The sequence below is a fragment of the Pecten maximus genome, chromosome 8 (genome assembly GCF_902652985.1).
Source record: "Pecten maximus chromosome 8, xPecMax1.1, whole genome shotgun sequence".
Taxonomy (NCBI): domain Eukaryota; kingdom Metazoa; phylum Mollusca; class Bivalvia; order Pectinida; family Pectinidae; genus Pecten; species Pecten maximus.
The window spans coordinates 41,390,450-41,410,393 of record NC_047022.1 but is presented as its reverse complement, the minus strand read 5'-3'; the positions used below and the strand labels follow the sequence as shown (position 1 = coordinate 41,410,393).

At 37.9% G+C, this 19,944-nt stretch overlaps 1 protein-coding gene across 1 annotated transcript in view; it reads left to right on the top strand.

The window, feature by feature from the left end:
- The window catches only part of LOC117333542 (mucin-5AC-like), a 69,497-nt gene that overhangs the window by 23,159 nt on the left and 26,394 nt on the right, over window positions 1–19,944 (top strand). The window contains exons 3-4 of the mRNA XM_033892877.1: window positions 14,319–14,476; window positions 18,210–18,444. Coding sequence (XP_033748768.1) covers window positions 14,319–14,476; window positions 18,210–18,444 — 393 coding nt within the window. The remainder of the gene's footprint in view (window positions 1–14,318; window positions 14,477–18,209; window positions 18,445–19,944) is intronic.

Here is a 19,944-nt window from a genome sequence, read left to right as displayed (position 1 = left end):
ATATAGGGATGTTTACAGAGGAGTTTCCATTGGAAGTGAAGCCGTCCTGGTTGTCGTGACCATCCCACCTTTTTGTTTTTTTCCACATGAAGATTTAATCGGCTTTACACAGAACACCAATGCATTTTCGTTTAAGTTGTGATAGAGCAACAACAGCAATAACAAGCTCAATATGTGCTTAGCATTATCCCTTTTAAATTTATCACTAACCTAGTCGATCGCACGTACAAATTGGGTCCAAGACATACACCTTAAGTTCATCAGAGATACTGAATTAATGAATCAATCAAATGTTGTCAAACCTCTCGTTGTTTTCTCTATATCTTCACTGTTAACATGTCTGACGACAGTGTGTATTTGAACGGTTGGCCCTGATAAACCTGCACATGTCACACGCACAATTACTGATTCCACACGAAAGTAACCAAACCTTAGGGACAGGGATTATACCGAGGATATTTAACAGCGCTTGACCCTGAGGTCAGCATGACCTCATCGGTATCAACAAGTCCAAATCTGGATTAGCTGAAACGGGTGATTAGCACAATTTTCAAAACACTTGGAAATGAAAATAACGGATAAGAAAAAAAACCCATGCCCATGTGTTAGTGTGTTACAGAACTACACTACATATATATTATCTTCGGCTACGAATTTCAATACAAGTTTTTGAAACTAATTAAAGCAGACTTTGAATAATTTATCCCCAATGTAAACACCCAGGACACATTCCTTATTGTACGACGGCGATAATCACTGAGGACTACAGATTATATAACTCACTGGTCGTGATAATTACACACTCCATGGCCGCATGAAGGGATGTCTATATTGTTGACAATTTGTAATGCTAGTGTCATTAATCGAACTCGGCGTTACGATGGTCATACCAAACTCGTAATCTTTTTATCATAACTATTCAAATTCAAATACACAAAAGTGTATATAAAATGGTGGGTTTTTCTTAACTTCCCATCTGGATTTTCATATTTTTGTTTTAGCACTGCCTACCTTGTGGTATATTATGATACATTTACTTTACCTATTTTGTTATGATATATCTACCTTACCTGTGGTATGTTATGATATATTTACCTTACCTGTGGTATGTTATGATATATCTACCTTACCTGTTGTATGTTATGATATATCTACCTTACCTGTGGTATGTTATGATATATCTACCTTACCTGTGGTATGTTATGATATATCTACCTTACCTGTGGTATGTAATGATATATCTACCTTACCTGTTGTATGTTATGATATATCTACCTTACCTGTGGTATGTTATGATATATCTACCTTACCTGTGGTATGTTATGATATACTTACCTTACCTGTGGTATGTTATGATATATCTACCTTACCTGAGGTATGTTATGATATATCTACCTTACCTGTGGTATGTTATGATATATCTACCTTACCTGTGGTATGTTATGATATATCTACTTTACCTGTGGTATGTTATGATATATCTACCTTACCTGTGGTATGTTATGATATATCTACCTTACCTGAGGTATGTTATGATATATCTACCTTACCTGAGGTATGTTATGATATATCTACCTTACCTGAGGTATGTTATGATATATCTACCTTACCTGAGGTATGTTATGATATATCTACCTTACCTGTGGTATGTTATGATATACTTACCTTACCTGTTGTATGTTATGATATATCTACCTTACCTGTGGTATGTTATGATATACTTACCTTACCTGAGGTATGTTATGATATATCTACCTTACCTGAGGTATGTTATGATATATCTACCTTACCTGTGGTATGTTATGATATATCTACCTTACCTGTGGTATGTTATGATATATCTACTTTACCTGTGGTATGTTATGATATATCTACCTTACCTGTGGTATGTTATGATATATCTACCTTACCTGAGGTATGTTATGATATATCTACCTTACCTGAGGTATGTTATGATATATCTACCTTACCTGAGGTATGTTATGATATATCTACCTTACCTGAGGTATGTTATGATATATCTACCTTACCTGTGGTATGTTATGATATACTTACCTTACCTGTTGTATGTTATGATATATCTACCTTACCTGTGGTATGTTATGATATACTTACCTTACCTGAGGTATGTTATGATATATCTACCTTACCTGAGGTATGTTATGATATATCTACCTTACCTGTGGTATGTTATGATATATCTACCTTACCTGTGGTATGTTATGATATATCTACCTTACCTGTTGTATGTTATGATATATTTACCTTACCTGTGGTATGTTATGATATATTTACCTTGCCTGAGGTATGTAATTATATATCTACCTTACCTGAGGTATGTTATGATATATCTACCTTACCTGTGGTATGTTATGATATATCTACCTTACCTGTGGTATGTTATGATATATCTACTTTACCTGTGGTATGTTATGATATATCTACCTTACCTGAGGTATGTTATGATATATCTACCTTACCTGAGGTATGTTATGATATATCTACCTTACCTGAGGTATGTTATGATATATCTGCCTTACCTGTGGTATGTTATGATATATCTACTTTACCTGAGGTATGTTATGATATATTTACCTTACCTGAGGTATGTTATGATATATCTACCTTACCTGAGGTATGTAATGATATATCTACCTTACCTAAAGTATGTTATGATATATCTACCTTACCTGTGGTATGTTATGATATATCTACCTTACCTGTGGTATGTTATGATATATCTACCTTACCTGTGGTATGTTATGATATATCTACCTTACCTGTTGTATGTTATGATATATCTACATTACCTGTGGTATGCTATGCTATATCTACCTTACCTGTGGTATGTTATGATATATTTACCTTACCTGTGGTATGTTATGATATATCTACCTTACCTGTGGTATGTTATGATATATCTACCTTACCTGGGGTATGTAATGATATATCTACCTTACCTGTGGTATGTTATGATATATCTACCTTACCTGTGGTATGTTATATATAGTAGCTATTGAAACATGATTAGTAGAATCTCTCAGTCCTTTGGGAATGAGACCGGGGGATCGGAACCCGAGAGATTAGATTCCTAAGTTTCACAGATTAATAATCTTATCCCGAGATCTCCCTTTCTCACTCTCGATGAGCTACATGATTATTATTCTCTTCCTCTGTTACCCAATAGTGCCTGTTTATCTGACACCTATATCAGTTTATCGTTATATACACGATACTTCAGCGGGAATCGTAAATCAGATGTTATCATATTATTGTCTGAATTACATAGTGTGTTGCTATTGAGACCTATAATTACAGTCTGTTTAATTCGGGTTGTCGCCGATCTTGGTGCATGTCTGATGTAATCATAGGTTGTGTCAAAAACTAAGGCTTGTGACTAAACGGTATTAGTTCAGAAAATATATCAATTATCCCCTACGCACATATCACACCTAATCACGCCTCAGTGTTTTACGTTGGATAAAATGTATAAAAACGAAAGCACTTTCTAATTTCAAACAGTTGTACGAATTAAGGGTATACTTTTTTGTGTGCTGTTTTTCTTTGTATTATCAATACTATCTAGGAGCAGAACATATACACAGATATCCTAATTAGACCACAGGACACGGACACAACCTTAACTACAGACATATACACAGATATCCTCATCAGACCACAGGACACGACACGGTCACAACCTTAACTACAGACATATACACAGATATCCTCATCAGACCACAGGACACGACACGGACACAACCTTAACTACAGACATATACACAGATATCCTCATCAGACCACAGACACGACACGGTCACAACCTTAACTACAGACATATACACAGATATCCTCATCAGACCACAGGACACGGTCACAACCTTAACTACAGACATATACACAGATATCCTCATCAGATCACAGGACACGACACGGTCACAACCTTAACTACAGACATATACACAGATATCCTCATCAGATCACAGACACGACACGGTCACAACCTTAACTACAGACATATACACAGATATCCTCATCAGACCACAGGACACGACACGGTCACAACCTTAACTACAGACATATACACAGATATCCTCATCAGACCACAGGACACGGTCACAACCTTAACTACAGACATATACACAGATATCCTCATCAGACCACAGGACACGACACGGACACAACCTTAACTACAGACATATACACAGATATCCTCATCAGATCACAGGACACGACACGGTCACAACCTTAACTACAGACATATACACAGATATCCTCATCAGACCACAGGACACGACACGGACACAACCTTAACTACAGACATATACACAGATATCCTCATCAGATCACAGGACACGGTCACAACCTTAACTACAGACATATTCACAGATATCCTCATCAGACCACAGGACACGACACGGACATAACCTTAACTACAGACATATACACAGATATCCTCATCAGACCACAGGACACGGACACAACCTTAACTACAGACATATACACAGATATCCTCATCAGACCACAGGACACGACACGGACACAACCTTAACTACAGACATATACACAGATATCCTCATCAGACCACAGGACACGGTCACAACCTTAACTACAGACATATACACAGATATCCTCATCAGATCACAGGACACGGTCACAACCTTAACTACAGACATATACACAGATATCCTCATCATGTCACATGACACGACACGGACACAACCTTAACTACAGACATATACACAGATATCCTCATCAGACCACAGACCACGACACGGTCACAACCTTAACAGACATATACACAAATATCCTCATCAGATCACAGGACACGACACGGACACAACCTTAACTACAGACATATACACAGATATCCTCATCAGATCACAGGACACGACACGGTCACAACCTTTAACTACAGACATATACACAGATATCCTCATCAGACCACAGGACACGACACGGACATAACCTTAACTACAGACATATACACAGATATCCTCATCAGACCACAGGACACGGTTACAACCTTAACTACAGACATATACACAGTTATCCTCATCAGACCACAGGACACGGTCACAACCTTAACTACAGACATATACACCGATATCCTCATCAGACCACAGGACACGGTTACAACCTTAACTACAGACATATACACATATATCCTCATCAGGTCACACGACACGGTCACAACCTTAACTACAGACATATACACAGATATCCTCATCAGATCACAGGACACGGACACAACCTTAACTACAGACATATACACAGATATCCTCATCAGGACACAGGACACGGTCACAACCTTAACTACAGACATATACACAGATATCCTCATCAGATCACAGGACACGGACACAACCTTAACTACAGACATATACACAGATATCCTCATCAGACACAGGACACGGACACAACCTTAACTACAGACATATACACAGATATCCTCATCAGACCACAGGACACGGACACAACCTTAACTACAGACATATACACAGATATCCTCATCAGATCACAGGACACGGTCACAACCTTAACTACAGACATATACACAGATATCCTCATCAGACCACAGGACACGGTCACAACCTTAACTACAGACATATACACAGATATCCTCATCAGATCACAGGACACGACACGGTCACAACCTTAACTACAGACATATACACAGATATCCTCATCAGACCACAGGACACGACACGGACACAACCTTAACTACAGACATATACACAGATATCCTCATCAGACCACAGGACACGGACACAACCTTAACTACAGACATATACACAGATATCCTCATCAGACCACAGGACACGGACACAACCTTAACTACAGACATATACACAGATATCCTCATCAGATCACAGGACACGACACGGTCACAACCTTAACTACAGACATATACACAGATATCCTCATCAGATCACACGACACGGACACAACCTTAACTACAGACATATACACAGATATCCTCATCAGACCACAGGACACGGTCACAACCTTAACTACAGACATATACACAGATATCCTCATCAGACCACAGGACACGGTCACAACCTTAACTACAGACATATACACAGATATCCTCATCAGACCACAGGACACGGACACAACCTTAACTACAGACATATACACAGATATCCTCATCAGACCACAGGACACGACACGGCCACAACCTTAACTACAGACATATACACAGATATCCTCATCAGATCACAGGACACGACACGGTCACAACCTTAACTACAGACATATACACAGATATCCTCATCAGATCACACGACACGGACACAACCTTAACTACAGACATATACACAGATATCCTCATCAGACCACAGGACACGGTCACAACCTTAACTACAGACATATACACAGATATCCTCATCAGACCACACGACACGGTCACAACCTTAACTACAGACATATACACAGATATCCTCATCAGATCACAGGACACGACACGGTCACAACCTTAACTACAGACATATACACAGATATCCTCATCAGATCACAGGACACGACACGGACACAACCTTAACTACAGACATATACACAGATATCCTCATCAGACCACAGGACACGGTCACAACCTTAACTACAGACATATACACAGATATCCTCATCAGATCACACGACACGGTCACAACCTTAACTACAGACATATACACAGATATCCTCATCAGATCACAGGACACGACACGGTCACAACCTTAACTACAGACATATACACAGATATCCTCATCAGACCACACGACACGACACGGACACAACCTTAACTACAGACATATACACAGATATCCTCATCAGACCACAGGACACGACACGGTCACAACCTTAACTACAGACATATACACAGATATCCTCATCAGACCACACGACACGGTCACAACCTTAACTACAGACATATACACAGATATCCTCATCAGACCACAGGACACGGTCACAACCTTAACTACAGACATATACACAGATATCCTCATCAGATCACACGACACGGACACAACCTTAACTACAGACATATACACAGATATCCTCATCAGACCACAGGACACGACACGGACACAACCTTAACTACAGACATATACACAGATATCCTCATCAGATCACAGACACGGACACAACCTTAACTACAGACATATACACAGATATCCTCATCAGACACAGACACGACACGGACACAACCTTAACTACAGACATATACACAGATATCCTCATCAGACCACACGACACGGACACAACCTTAACTACAGACATATACACAGATATCCTCATCAGACCACAGGACACGACACGGTCACAACCTTAACTACAGACATATACACAGATATCCTCATCAGATCACAGGACACGGACACAACCTTAACTACAGACATATACACAGATATCCTCATCAGATCACACGGACACGGTCACAACCTTAACTACAGACATATACACAGATATCCTCATCAGATCACACGACACGGTCACAACCTTAACTACAGACATATACACAGATATCCTCATCAGATCACAGGACACGGACACAACCTTAACTACAGACATATACACAGATATCCTCATCAGACCACAGGACACGACACGGTCACAACCTTAACTACAGACATATACACAGATATCCTCATCAGACCACAGGACACGACACGGTCACAACCTTAACTACAGACATATACACAGATATCCTCATCAGACCACAGGACACGACACGGACACAACCTTAACTACAGACATATACACAGATATCCTCATCAGACCACAGGACACGACACGGACACAACCTTAACTACAGACATATACACAGATATCCTCATCAGACCACAGGACACGACACGGTCACAACCTTAACTACAGACATATACACAGATATCCTCATCAGACCATAGACACGGACACAACCTTAACTACAGACATATACACAGATATCCTCATCAGACCACGACACGACACGGACACAACCTTAACTACAGACATATACACAGATATCCTCATCAGACCATAGACACGGACACAACCTTAACTACAGACATATACACAGATATCCTCATCAGACCATAGACACGGACACAACCTTAACTACAGACATATACACAGATATCCTCATCAGATCACAGACACGGTCACAACCTTAACTACAGACATATACACAGATATCCTCATCAGACCACAGGACACGACACGGTCACAACCTTAACTACAGACATATACACAGATATCCTCATCAGACCACGACACGACACGGACACAACCTTAACTACAGACATATACACAGATATCCTCATCAGACCACAGGACACGACACGGACACAACCTTAACTACAGACATATACACAGATATCCTCATCAGACCACACGACACGGACACAACCTTAACTACAGACATATACACAGATATCCTCATCAGACCACAGGACACGGACACAACCTTAACTACAGACATATACACAGATATCCTCATCAGATCACAGGACACGACACGGTCACAACCTTAACTACAGACATATACACAGATATCCTCATCAGATCACACGACACGGACACAACCTTAACTACAGACATATACACAGATATCCTCATCAGACCACAGGACACGGTTACAACCTTAACTACAGACATATACACAGATATCCTCATCAGACCACAGGACACGGTTACAACCTTAACTACAGACATATACACAGATATCCTCATCAGACCACAGGACACGGACACAACCTTAACTACAGACATATACACAGATATCCTCATCAGGACACAGGACACGACACGGCCACAACCTTAACTACAGACACATACACAGATATCCTCATCAGATCACGGGACACGACACGGTCACAACCTTAACTACAGACATATACACAGATATCCTCATCAGATCACACGACACGGACACAACCTTAACTACAGACACATACACAGATATCCTCATCAGACCACAGGACACGGTTACAACCTTAACTACAGACATATACACATATATCCTCATCAGACCACACGACACGGTCACAACCTTAACTACAGACTTATACACAGATATCCTCATCAGATCACAGGACACGACATGGTCACAACCTTAACTACAGACATATACACAGATATCCTCATCAGATCACAGGACACGACACGGACACAACCTTAACTACAGACATATACACAGATATCCTTATCAGACCACAGGACACGGTCACAACCTTAACTACAGACATATACACATATATCCTCATCAGGTCACACGACACGGTCACAACCTTAACTACAGACATATACACATATATCCTCATCAGGTCACAGGACACGACACGGTCACAACCTTAACTACAGACATATACACAGATATCCTCATCAGACCACACGACACGACACGGACACAACCTTAACTACAGACATATACACAGATATCCTTATCAGACCACAGGACACGACACGGTCACAACCTTAACTACAGACATATACACATATATCCTCATCAGACCACACGACACGGTCACAACCTTAACTACAGACATATACACAGATATCCTCATCAGACCACAGGACACGGTTACAACCTTAACTACAGACATATACACAGATATCCTCATCAGATCACACGACACGGACACAACCTTAACTACAGACATATACACAGATATCCTCATCAGACCACAGGACACGACACGGACATAACCTTAACTACAGACATATACACAGATATCCTCATCAGATCACAGGTCACATGACACGGACACAACCTTAACTACAGACATATACACAGATATCCTCATCAGACCACAGGACAAGGTTACAACCTTTAACTACAGACATATACACAGATATCCTCATCAGACCACAGGACACGGTCACAACCTTAACTACAGACATATACACAGATATCCTCATCAGACCACAGAACACGACACGGACACAACCTTAACTACAGACATATACACAGATATCCTCATCAGACCACACGACACGGACACAACCCTAACTACAGACATATACACAGATATCCTCATCAGACCACAGGACACGACACGGTCACAACCTTAACTACAGACATATACACAGATATCCTCATCAGATCACAGGACACGGACACAACCTTAACTACAGACATATACACAGATATCCTCATCAGATCACACGACACGGTCACAACCTTAACTACCGTACATATACACAGATATCCTCATCAGATCACACGACACGGTCACAACCTTAACTACCGTACATATACACAGATATCCTCATCAGATCACAGGACACGGACACAACCTTAACTACAGACATATACACAGATATCCTCATCAGACCACAGGACACGACACGGTCACAACCTTAACTACAGACATATACACAGATATCCTCATCAGACCACAGGACACGACACGGTCACAACCTTAACTACAGACATATACACAGATATCCTCATCAGACCACAGGACACGACACGGTCACAACCTTAACTACAGACATATACACAAATATCCTCATCAGACCACAGGACACGACACGGACACAACCTTAACTACAGACATATACACAGATATCCTCATCAGACCACAGGACACGACACGGTCACAACCTTAACTACAGACATATACACAGATATCCTCATCAGACCATAGACACGGACACAACCTTAACTACAGACATATACACAGATATCCTCATCAGACCACGACACGACACGGACACAACCTTAACTACAGACATATACACAGATATCCTCATCAGACCACAGGACACGACACGGTCACAACCTTAACTACAGACATATACACAGATATCCTCATCAGACCACAGACACGGTCACAACCTTAACTACAGACATATACACAGATATCCTCATCAGACCACGACACGACACGGACACAACCTTAACTACAGACATATACACAGATATCCTCATCAGACCACAGGACACGACACGGTCACAACCTTAACTACAGACATATACACAGATATCCTCATCAGACCACAGGACACGACACGGACACAACCTTAACTACAGACACATACACAGATATCCTCATCAGACCACAGGACAAGGTTACAACCTTAACTACAGACATATACACAGATATCCTCATCAGACCACAGGACACGACACGGACACAACCTTAACTACAGACACATACACAGATATCCTCATCAGATCACACGACACGGTCACAACCTTAACTACCGTACATATACACAGATATCCTCATCAGACCACACAACACGGACACAACCTTAACTACAGACATATACACAGATATCCTCATCAGACCACAGGACACGACACGGTCACAACCTTAACTACAGACATATACACAGATATCCTCATCAGACCACAGGACACGGACACAACCTTAACTACAGACATATACACAGATATCCTCATCAGACCACAGGACACGGACATAACCTTAACTACAGACATATACACAGATATCCTCATCAGACCACAGGACACGACACGGACACAACCTTAACTACAGACACATACACAGATATCCTCATCAGACCACAGGACACGGTTACAACCTTAACTACAGACATATACACAGATATCCTCATCAGATCACAGACACGGACACAACCTTAACTACAGACATATACACAGATATCCTCATCAGACCACAGGACATGACACGGACACAACCTTAACTACAGACATATACATTCAAACAGAGACTACAACTCATACACCATAACACAATGGAACATCCATTACAATCACTCAAACTACCCCGTGTCAGAATTTAAAACATTTATCAGACAGACATATAACAACACATAACATGATAGTCTTTTCTGTAATAAACTATTGTTAAACAATATATGCATATCTTTGAACGCTGTACGAACTCCTCAAATCCCTCTGGTTATCGATATCGATGACAGCGATTACATCAAAGATTCCATTTTAACATCCTTGGCCTAAATAGAAATTAGTGCTAAATGACAGGAAACCACAGAAAGTCGTGTTGTATTACATGTTGGAAAGACGATTAACCTTCAAAGTTCAAATGTCACTTTGGTAGTGTCATTAAGTTCGTAAGTAAACCCTTACAACATACCCGAGGCTGTATTAAATGTCGTAATGTCTAAGTGATTGGATGAGAAGGGGGCACTCCTTTGGGGGGATCACTTGGTGATTATCAAAGTACACACATACTTCACGCATCATCGATTTGAAATTTGTGTGAAAATAACTACATATGTATAATCACATTTGCTAATATACAAAGGATCATAAATAAGTTTTCATTTCATATGATGTTATATGACTTACAGGTTTTCATTTCTTAAGACAAACACGAAATACTTTTCATCACGTACACAGGGAAAACTGACATTTATGAAAATGTAACTTCAAACTATGGATGATAGAAGTGGAGCTAGCCATTTTGTTGTGTCATGTTTGTATTATGAAGATCGATATCTCTGTTGTAGGTGTATTATGAAGATCGATATCTCTGTTGTAGGTGTATTATGAAGATCGATATCTCTGTTGTAGGTGTATTATGAAGATCGATATCTCTGTTGTAGGTGTATTATGAAGATCGATATCTCTGTTTCAGGTGTATTATGAAGATCGATATCTCTGTTTCAGGTGTATTATGAAGATCGATATCTCTGTTTCAGGTGTATTATGAAGATCGATATCTCTGTTGTAGGTGTATTATGAAGATCGATATCTCTGTTGTAGGTGTATTATGAAGATCGATATCTCTGTTGTAGGTGTATTATGAAGATCGATATCTCTGTTGTAGGTGTATTATGAAGATCGATATCTCTGTTTCAGGTGTATTATGAAGATCGATATCTCTGTTTCAGGTGTATTATGAAGATCGATATCTCTGTTTCAGGTGTATTATGAAGATCGATATCTCTGTTGTAGGTGTATTATGAAGATCGATATCTCTGTTGTAGGTGTATTATGAAGATCGATATCTCTGTTGTAGGTGTATTATGAAGATCGATATCTCTGTTTCAGGTGTATTATGAAGATCGATATCTCTGTTTCAGGTGTATTATGAAGATCGATATCTCTGTTGTAGGTGTATTATGAAGATCGATATCTCTGTTGTAGGTGTATTAGGAAGATCTATATCTCTGTTTCAGGTGTATTATGAAGATCGATATCTCTGTTGTAGGTGTATTATGAAGATCGATATCTCTGTTGTAGGTGTATTATGAAGATCGATATCTCTGTTGTAGGTGTATTATGAAGATCTATATCTCTGTTTCAGGTGTATTATGAAGATCGATATCTCTGTTGTAGGTGTATTATGAAGATCAATATCTCTGTTGTAGGTGTATTATGAAGATCTATATCTCTGTTTCAGGTGTATTATGAAGATCGATATCTCTGTTGTAGGTGTATTATGAAGATCGATATCTCTGTTGTAGGTGTATTATGAAGATCGATATCTCTGTTGTAGGTGTATTATGAAGATCGATATCTCTGTTGTAGGTGTATTATGAAGATCGATATCTCTGTTGTAGGTGTATTATGAAGATCGATATCTCTGTTGTAGGTGTATTATGAAGATCGATGTCTCTGTTGTAGGTGTATTATGAAGATCGATATCTCTGTTGTAGGTGTATTATGAAGATCTATATCTCTGTTTCAGGTGTATTATGATTATCGATATCTCTGTTTTAGCTGTATTATGAAGATCAATATCTCTGTTGTAGGTGTATTATGAAGATCTATATCTCTGTTTCAGGTGTATTATGAAGATCGATATCTCTGTTGTAGGTGTATTATGAAGATCGATATCTCTGTTGTAGGTGTATTATGAAGATCGATATCTCTGTTGTAGGTGTATTATGAAGATCTATATCTCTGTTTCAGGTGTATTATGAAGATCGATATCTCTGTTGTAGGTGTATTATGAAGATCGATATCTCTGTTGTAGGTGTATTATGAAGATCGATATCTCTGTTTTAGGTGTATTATGAAGATCGATATCTGTTTTAGGTGTATTATGAAGATCGATATCTCTGTTGTAAGTGTATTATGAAGATCGATATCTCTGTTTTTGGTGTATTATGAAGATCGATGTCTCTGTTTCAGGTGTATTATGAAGATCGATATCTCTGTTTTAGGTGTATTATGAAGATCGATGTCTCTGTTTTAGGTGTATTATGAAGATCGATATCTCTGTTTTAGGTGTATTATGAAGATCGATATCTCTGTTGTAGGTGTATTATGAAGATCGATGTCTCTGTTTCAGGTGTATTATGAAGATCGATATCTCTGTTTCAGGTGTATTATGAAGATCGATGTCTCTTTTTTTGGAGTATTATGAAGATCGATGTCTCTGTTTCAGGTGTATTTGCCGTGCTTTCTGTATCCTGTACTCTCTGTTGTGAACACCAGATTTTCGTGGAAAATGGCGGAACTGCATCCATATATTCCCCTGGATATGAACAGGGAAGCTATCAACTGGACGTCCACTGCACGTGGAACATATCCACTACCACACACGTATGTATACTGTAAACTATTGAACATATCCACTGCCACATACTTAAACTGTTAGTTAATGAACATAGGACATACATATAATATAAAAGATATAATTGGTATTCAATGAGTATATGATCCTAACAAGGAAACATACTTAACAGGATTTATCTATGGAAAGGGATAACAACATAATCAAAGGTATTTGGAAAAACACTTTCTTAATTTCTAATTTTAAGGAAACATTTTCACCACAGACGTTTGATCCCGTGACTTCTTTATCGGTTGTATTATTTTCCCTTTTTCTGTTATGTATATCAGAAAAAATGTTCAAACTTAGTAACCCTATCATATAGGTACATGAAGCTATAATCATCTTTTTACGGTTATATAAAATAAAGTAAAGTCAATGGACATGCTCATACAAAAAAGGATAAGATTTATTTGAATCGAGGGAAAGCTGGTCCTTGTGTTGTACTCAACATACAGTTTAGTTCTAAATACAGACAATTTATCATATTATAGAAGGACTGCTTTCCTTGTCGTAACATATGACGGGTGTTAGGTAAACATGTTTTTAAAAGAACATAAAAATATATTTAAGGCTATTGAGTTTCGCAGACGTATCATAAACACCTCGCTTATCCAGAAAAAAATGAAAAGGTAAATCTAGTGTAATATCATCTTTCCTTGGAGCATGTGTTGCAAATCTATTTACATCCGATCCTATTTTGCCTTCAACAGATAATACAGACGCAGGTTCTCCTCACATTACGATAATATATTGCCAGGATATGACGATAACACAATAGTGACATTTTTAAATATAGCATTGAATTATGAAATTAAGAAAAACATGTTCGCCACTACATTCAACAACAACAACCCTATACGGAAAATTAACAACAGGAAAACGTTCCTCAGCTGGCTTCACCTGTCCCGAGTGACCCCATTGCACCCCTCGTCAAATTATTCGCTGATAACTATCCAATCAGTATGGAAATTGTAGAAGACATTGGAATTTTGCTGTTTGCATGATATGGTGACAAACAGTAAAAAAAACGTGCAGAGGATTGAGATGTCTACAGCATAAAAGGATTTGTGAAATACACCCGTGAATAGAATAATCAAATTTGAATCACGTGATATATATTCCGAATAATAGATAGTGCTGACTCATTTTCCGGCTTCGTCCTACGCGATGTCTTATTTCGGTTATTAAAACATAAATCCGGTTCGCAAAGCTTTAGTTCTTTCAAGGACAAGCTTACAAAGTTCCCAGACAATGCAGTGATACTTAACACAAGCATAACAAATTCATTAATATGTTGCTAAATTTAGAACGCTGTAAAAGCGCATGACGTAGCTGCCTTCACTCAAAGGCTGAAGATCCAAGATGGCAGAACAAGGTGCGTTATACGGTCAAGGTCAATTTTGATCTGTTTAAGTTATCTGCCTATTTTGATCTTCTATTTCTAGACCATATTTTTACCAAAGGTTTTGCCCACCTCCATCCCCTTTCTTGCCTCCTTTTATGATTGATATATATAATACTAAAAGTGTGTATATTTACGGTAATCTTTCTATTGTTTTTTGTCTATATACAAAGTTTGAAATCATTTGGTATATTTACAGTTATTGGTCTTATATCTTTTTTTATTGATGTTTTTAAACTGATACGAGTTACTTACTACACTTAGATGTACAATTTGTAAGTTTTGTATTTTCTATATAAGATGTAGGTATTATTTTCAGTAAGAGGTATAACTTTTGTTATATCTACCATATGTTCTGTATATAATGTCCGATGTAGGACATATGATTTAGTTTCTAAGATGGATACCCAAGTTTATGTCTTGAAATTGATTACAATGTATGTTATGTTCATGAGATGGCGGGATTGGATCCCCATCTAAGACTTTTGTGTCAATACTGATTAATTAACAACCGTCGTTTACTATAATAAACGGCCATATTCAAATCAGATCTGTTGTCCGAGTTTTATTATTAGTCTTACAAGCTTGCCATGGTGGATGCCCTGTATAACAAATTATTATAATTTAAAGCATCGCAGACAAAAGGAACTGTGATTATGTTTTAAAAGTATGGCAAGCCATTGAGGGAAAAAAACATCTATAAATATTGATGATTTTATTCGTTAGAATTTATAATCATCTATTAATATTTGAAAATATCTATTGATATCAAATTTATCAATTAATTCCTTTTCGATTTTACGCTAAGATTTGAGCACACTAAAATAAGAATGTTAACAGTATAAGTATCAATAAATGCCATTTATTTATTGATATTAATGAATTACTTATTAATGTTCATCAATATATTTTAAATATTATTCAGAATAAAGAAACCATTATTGATTTATCGATAATTAATATTGATAAATGAATTGTCATTTTTCTGTGAATCATTTTTGATATTTAAAAAAAATCAACAACATAATTTTAAAATCTTAACACAGATGCATTACATTTATAAATATATAAAATTTATTTCGTTATATGATTAATAATCTAATTTAATTATTAATATTGATAAATGTTTTGTTTCTTTCGTTCTTTTTTCTCAAGGCCTTTTGGGATTTAGGAATTTTGTGTTGTGGGGATGACTTCGGCATAACAATAAACATTTATTTTCTCCGAGGACATAGAACAAAGCCTTTTTGGTATGCAACATTTGCCTTCAAACGTACCATAGGAATAGGTGTTGTCTCAGAAGTTACAGACAATAAGTGAAAATCCGATGCCAACTATCATATCTAGATCACGTAGCTATCGGAGAGGTTGTATAAATACGATGTGCACACGACTAGTACTGGTAAAACTGCTGACATCGGTAGATCATTGAGTGTGATACGTGTGACCGAATCGTCACGGACTGTTTACCTAATACACTTTACTGTCAATTAAACACCTAGCGGAAAGGAACGTGTGATCCAGGTATACCATCTGTGTGATTCACTGTACCGTAACTAACTCCTACTGTATCACATATCTCTTCAGGCGAAGATAAAAGCCGACATATTCAATCACACAAAAAAAAGCATTAGGTACGGGGTCAGCATACATGTTACGTTAATAATTAAGTTGCTACGGTAATTTAACTATACATCTACCTGAGGTAGGTAATAGGTAAATACAGATATTTTCTATATACACAGCCTTGTCAATCGACGCTTGAAATTCTAGTAACAATAATACTAAAGACACACACTACTCTAAGTAGTCAAGTTATAAAGAAACTAGGACATGTTAAAATATTATTCATAACTTTATCATGTATTCCTACCAAACCTGTTTAATAATTGAAAAACAAAAACAACAAAGAATACACATGTATCAGAAGGATATCGTTGTATATTTTATATGCAGGTTGATGAAAACAATGGGAAATTTGGAAATATTATCATTTTTTTTATGCGATATGACGTTTTTATGCTTGTGGTACCGTTGTCACCGCCCTGACTTTCCTTTGAGATTGGGACCTAACCCAGATGTTGGCTATATTTGTTTGGTGGGTGTCGTTGATGACTTAGAAAATCCTTACTCTTCCGGAGCCCCTGGTCCTATTCTCCTTGTTCTGTTTCTAGAGTTATTTTAGCTGTAATTACGATTCTATTTATACGTCGGCAAGCTCTGTGTTTTTTTTTTATATATCGCATTTTGGTTAAATCCCAAAAATTCGATAAACCAAGAGATTAAATCCCCTCGTTTATTTATTTGTATCTTTACAGGGAAAACTGAAATTAACGTTTTTGGATTTCAACATCGAGTATCATATGTTATGTATATGGGACTATGTTTTGGTATACAATGGAACCTGTGGAAGTGGCGGAGACATAAAACGGTACTGCGGCACTGACATAGAAAGCAATATTGTGTCTTCTACCGCCGAGGCCTGTGTCGAGTTCCATTCTGACCAGTATGTAGTGAAGCCTGGATTCCGACTATTGGTCACGTCACAACAAGGTAGTTTTATAGGGGGTGATACACATAGTCATCAAAAGGATTAAATGTCACGTCACAACAAGATAGTTTTATAGGGGGTGATACACATGGCCATCAAAAGGATTAAATGTCACGTCACAACAAGATAGTTTTATAGGGGGTGATACACATGGCCATCAAAAGGATTAAATGTCACGTCACAACAAGATAGTTTTATAGGGGGTGATACACATGGCCATCAAAAGGATTAAATGTCACGTCACAACAAGGTAGTTTTATAGGGGGTGATACACATGGCCATCAAAAGGATTAAATGTCACGTCACAACAAGATAGTTTTATAGGGGGTGATACACATGGCCATCAAAAGGATTAAATGTCACGTCACAACAAGGTAGTTTTATAGGTGGTGATACACATGGCCATCAAAAGGATTAAATGTCACGTCACAACAAGGTAGTTTTATAGGGGGTGATACACATAGTCATCAAAAGGATTAAATGTCACGTCACAACAAGATAGTTTTATAGGGGGTGATACACATAGTCATCAAAAGGATTAAATGTCACGTCACAACAAGATAGTTTTATAGGGGGTGATACACATAGTCATCAAAAGGATTAAATGTCACGTCACAAGATAGTTTTATAGGGGGTGATACACATAGTCATCAAAAGGATTAAATGTCACGTCACAAGATAGTTTTATAGGTGGTGATACACATAGTCATCAAAAGGATTAAATGTCACGTCACAAGATAGTTTTATAGGGGGTGATACACATAGTCATCAAAAGGATTAAATGTCACGTCACAACAAGGTAGTTTTATAGGGGGTGATACACATAGTCATCAAAAGGATTAAATGTCACGTCACAACAAGGTAGTTTTATAGGTGGTGATACACATAGCCATCAAAAGGATTAAATGTCACGCCACAAGATAGTTTTATAGGGGGTGATACACATAGTCATCAAAAGGATTAAATGTCACGTCACAAGATAGTTTTATAGGGGGTGATACACATAGTCATCAAAAGGATTAAATGTCACGTCACAAGATAGTTTTATAGGGGGTGATACACATAGTCATCAAAAGGATTAAATGTCACGTCACAAGATAGTTTTATAGGGGGTGATACACATAGTCATCAAAAGGATTAAATGTCACGTCACAACAAGGTAGTTTTATAGGGGGTGATACACATAGTCATCAAAAGGATTAAATGTCACGTCACAACAAGATAGTTTTATAGGGGGTGATACACATGGCCATCAAAAGGATTAAATGTCACGTCACAACAAGATAGTTTTATAGGGGGTGATACACATGGCCATCAAAAGGATTAAATGTCTCTTTACAACAAAGATCTAATAATGCTGTATCATTATCACTGTGGTAATGATTAAACCGGTGTTTTCGAGCTTTTAAAGTCGAAATAATTTATCGATATTGTTCCGTTTCGTAGTTGTTTTGTGCTCTATTAAGAAAAACATCGGTTTTAGAATATAAAAGCTATACGAA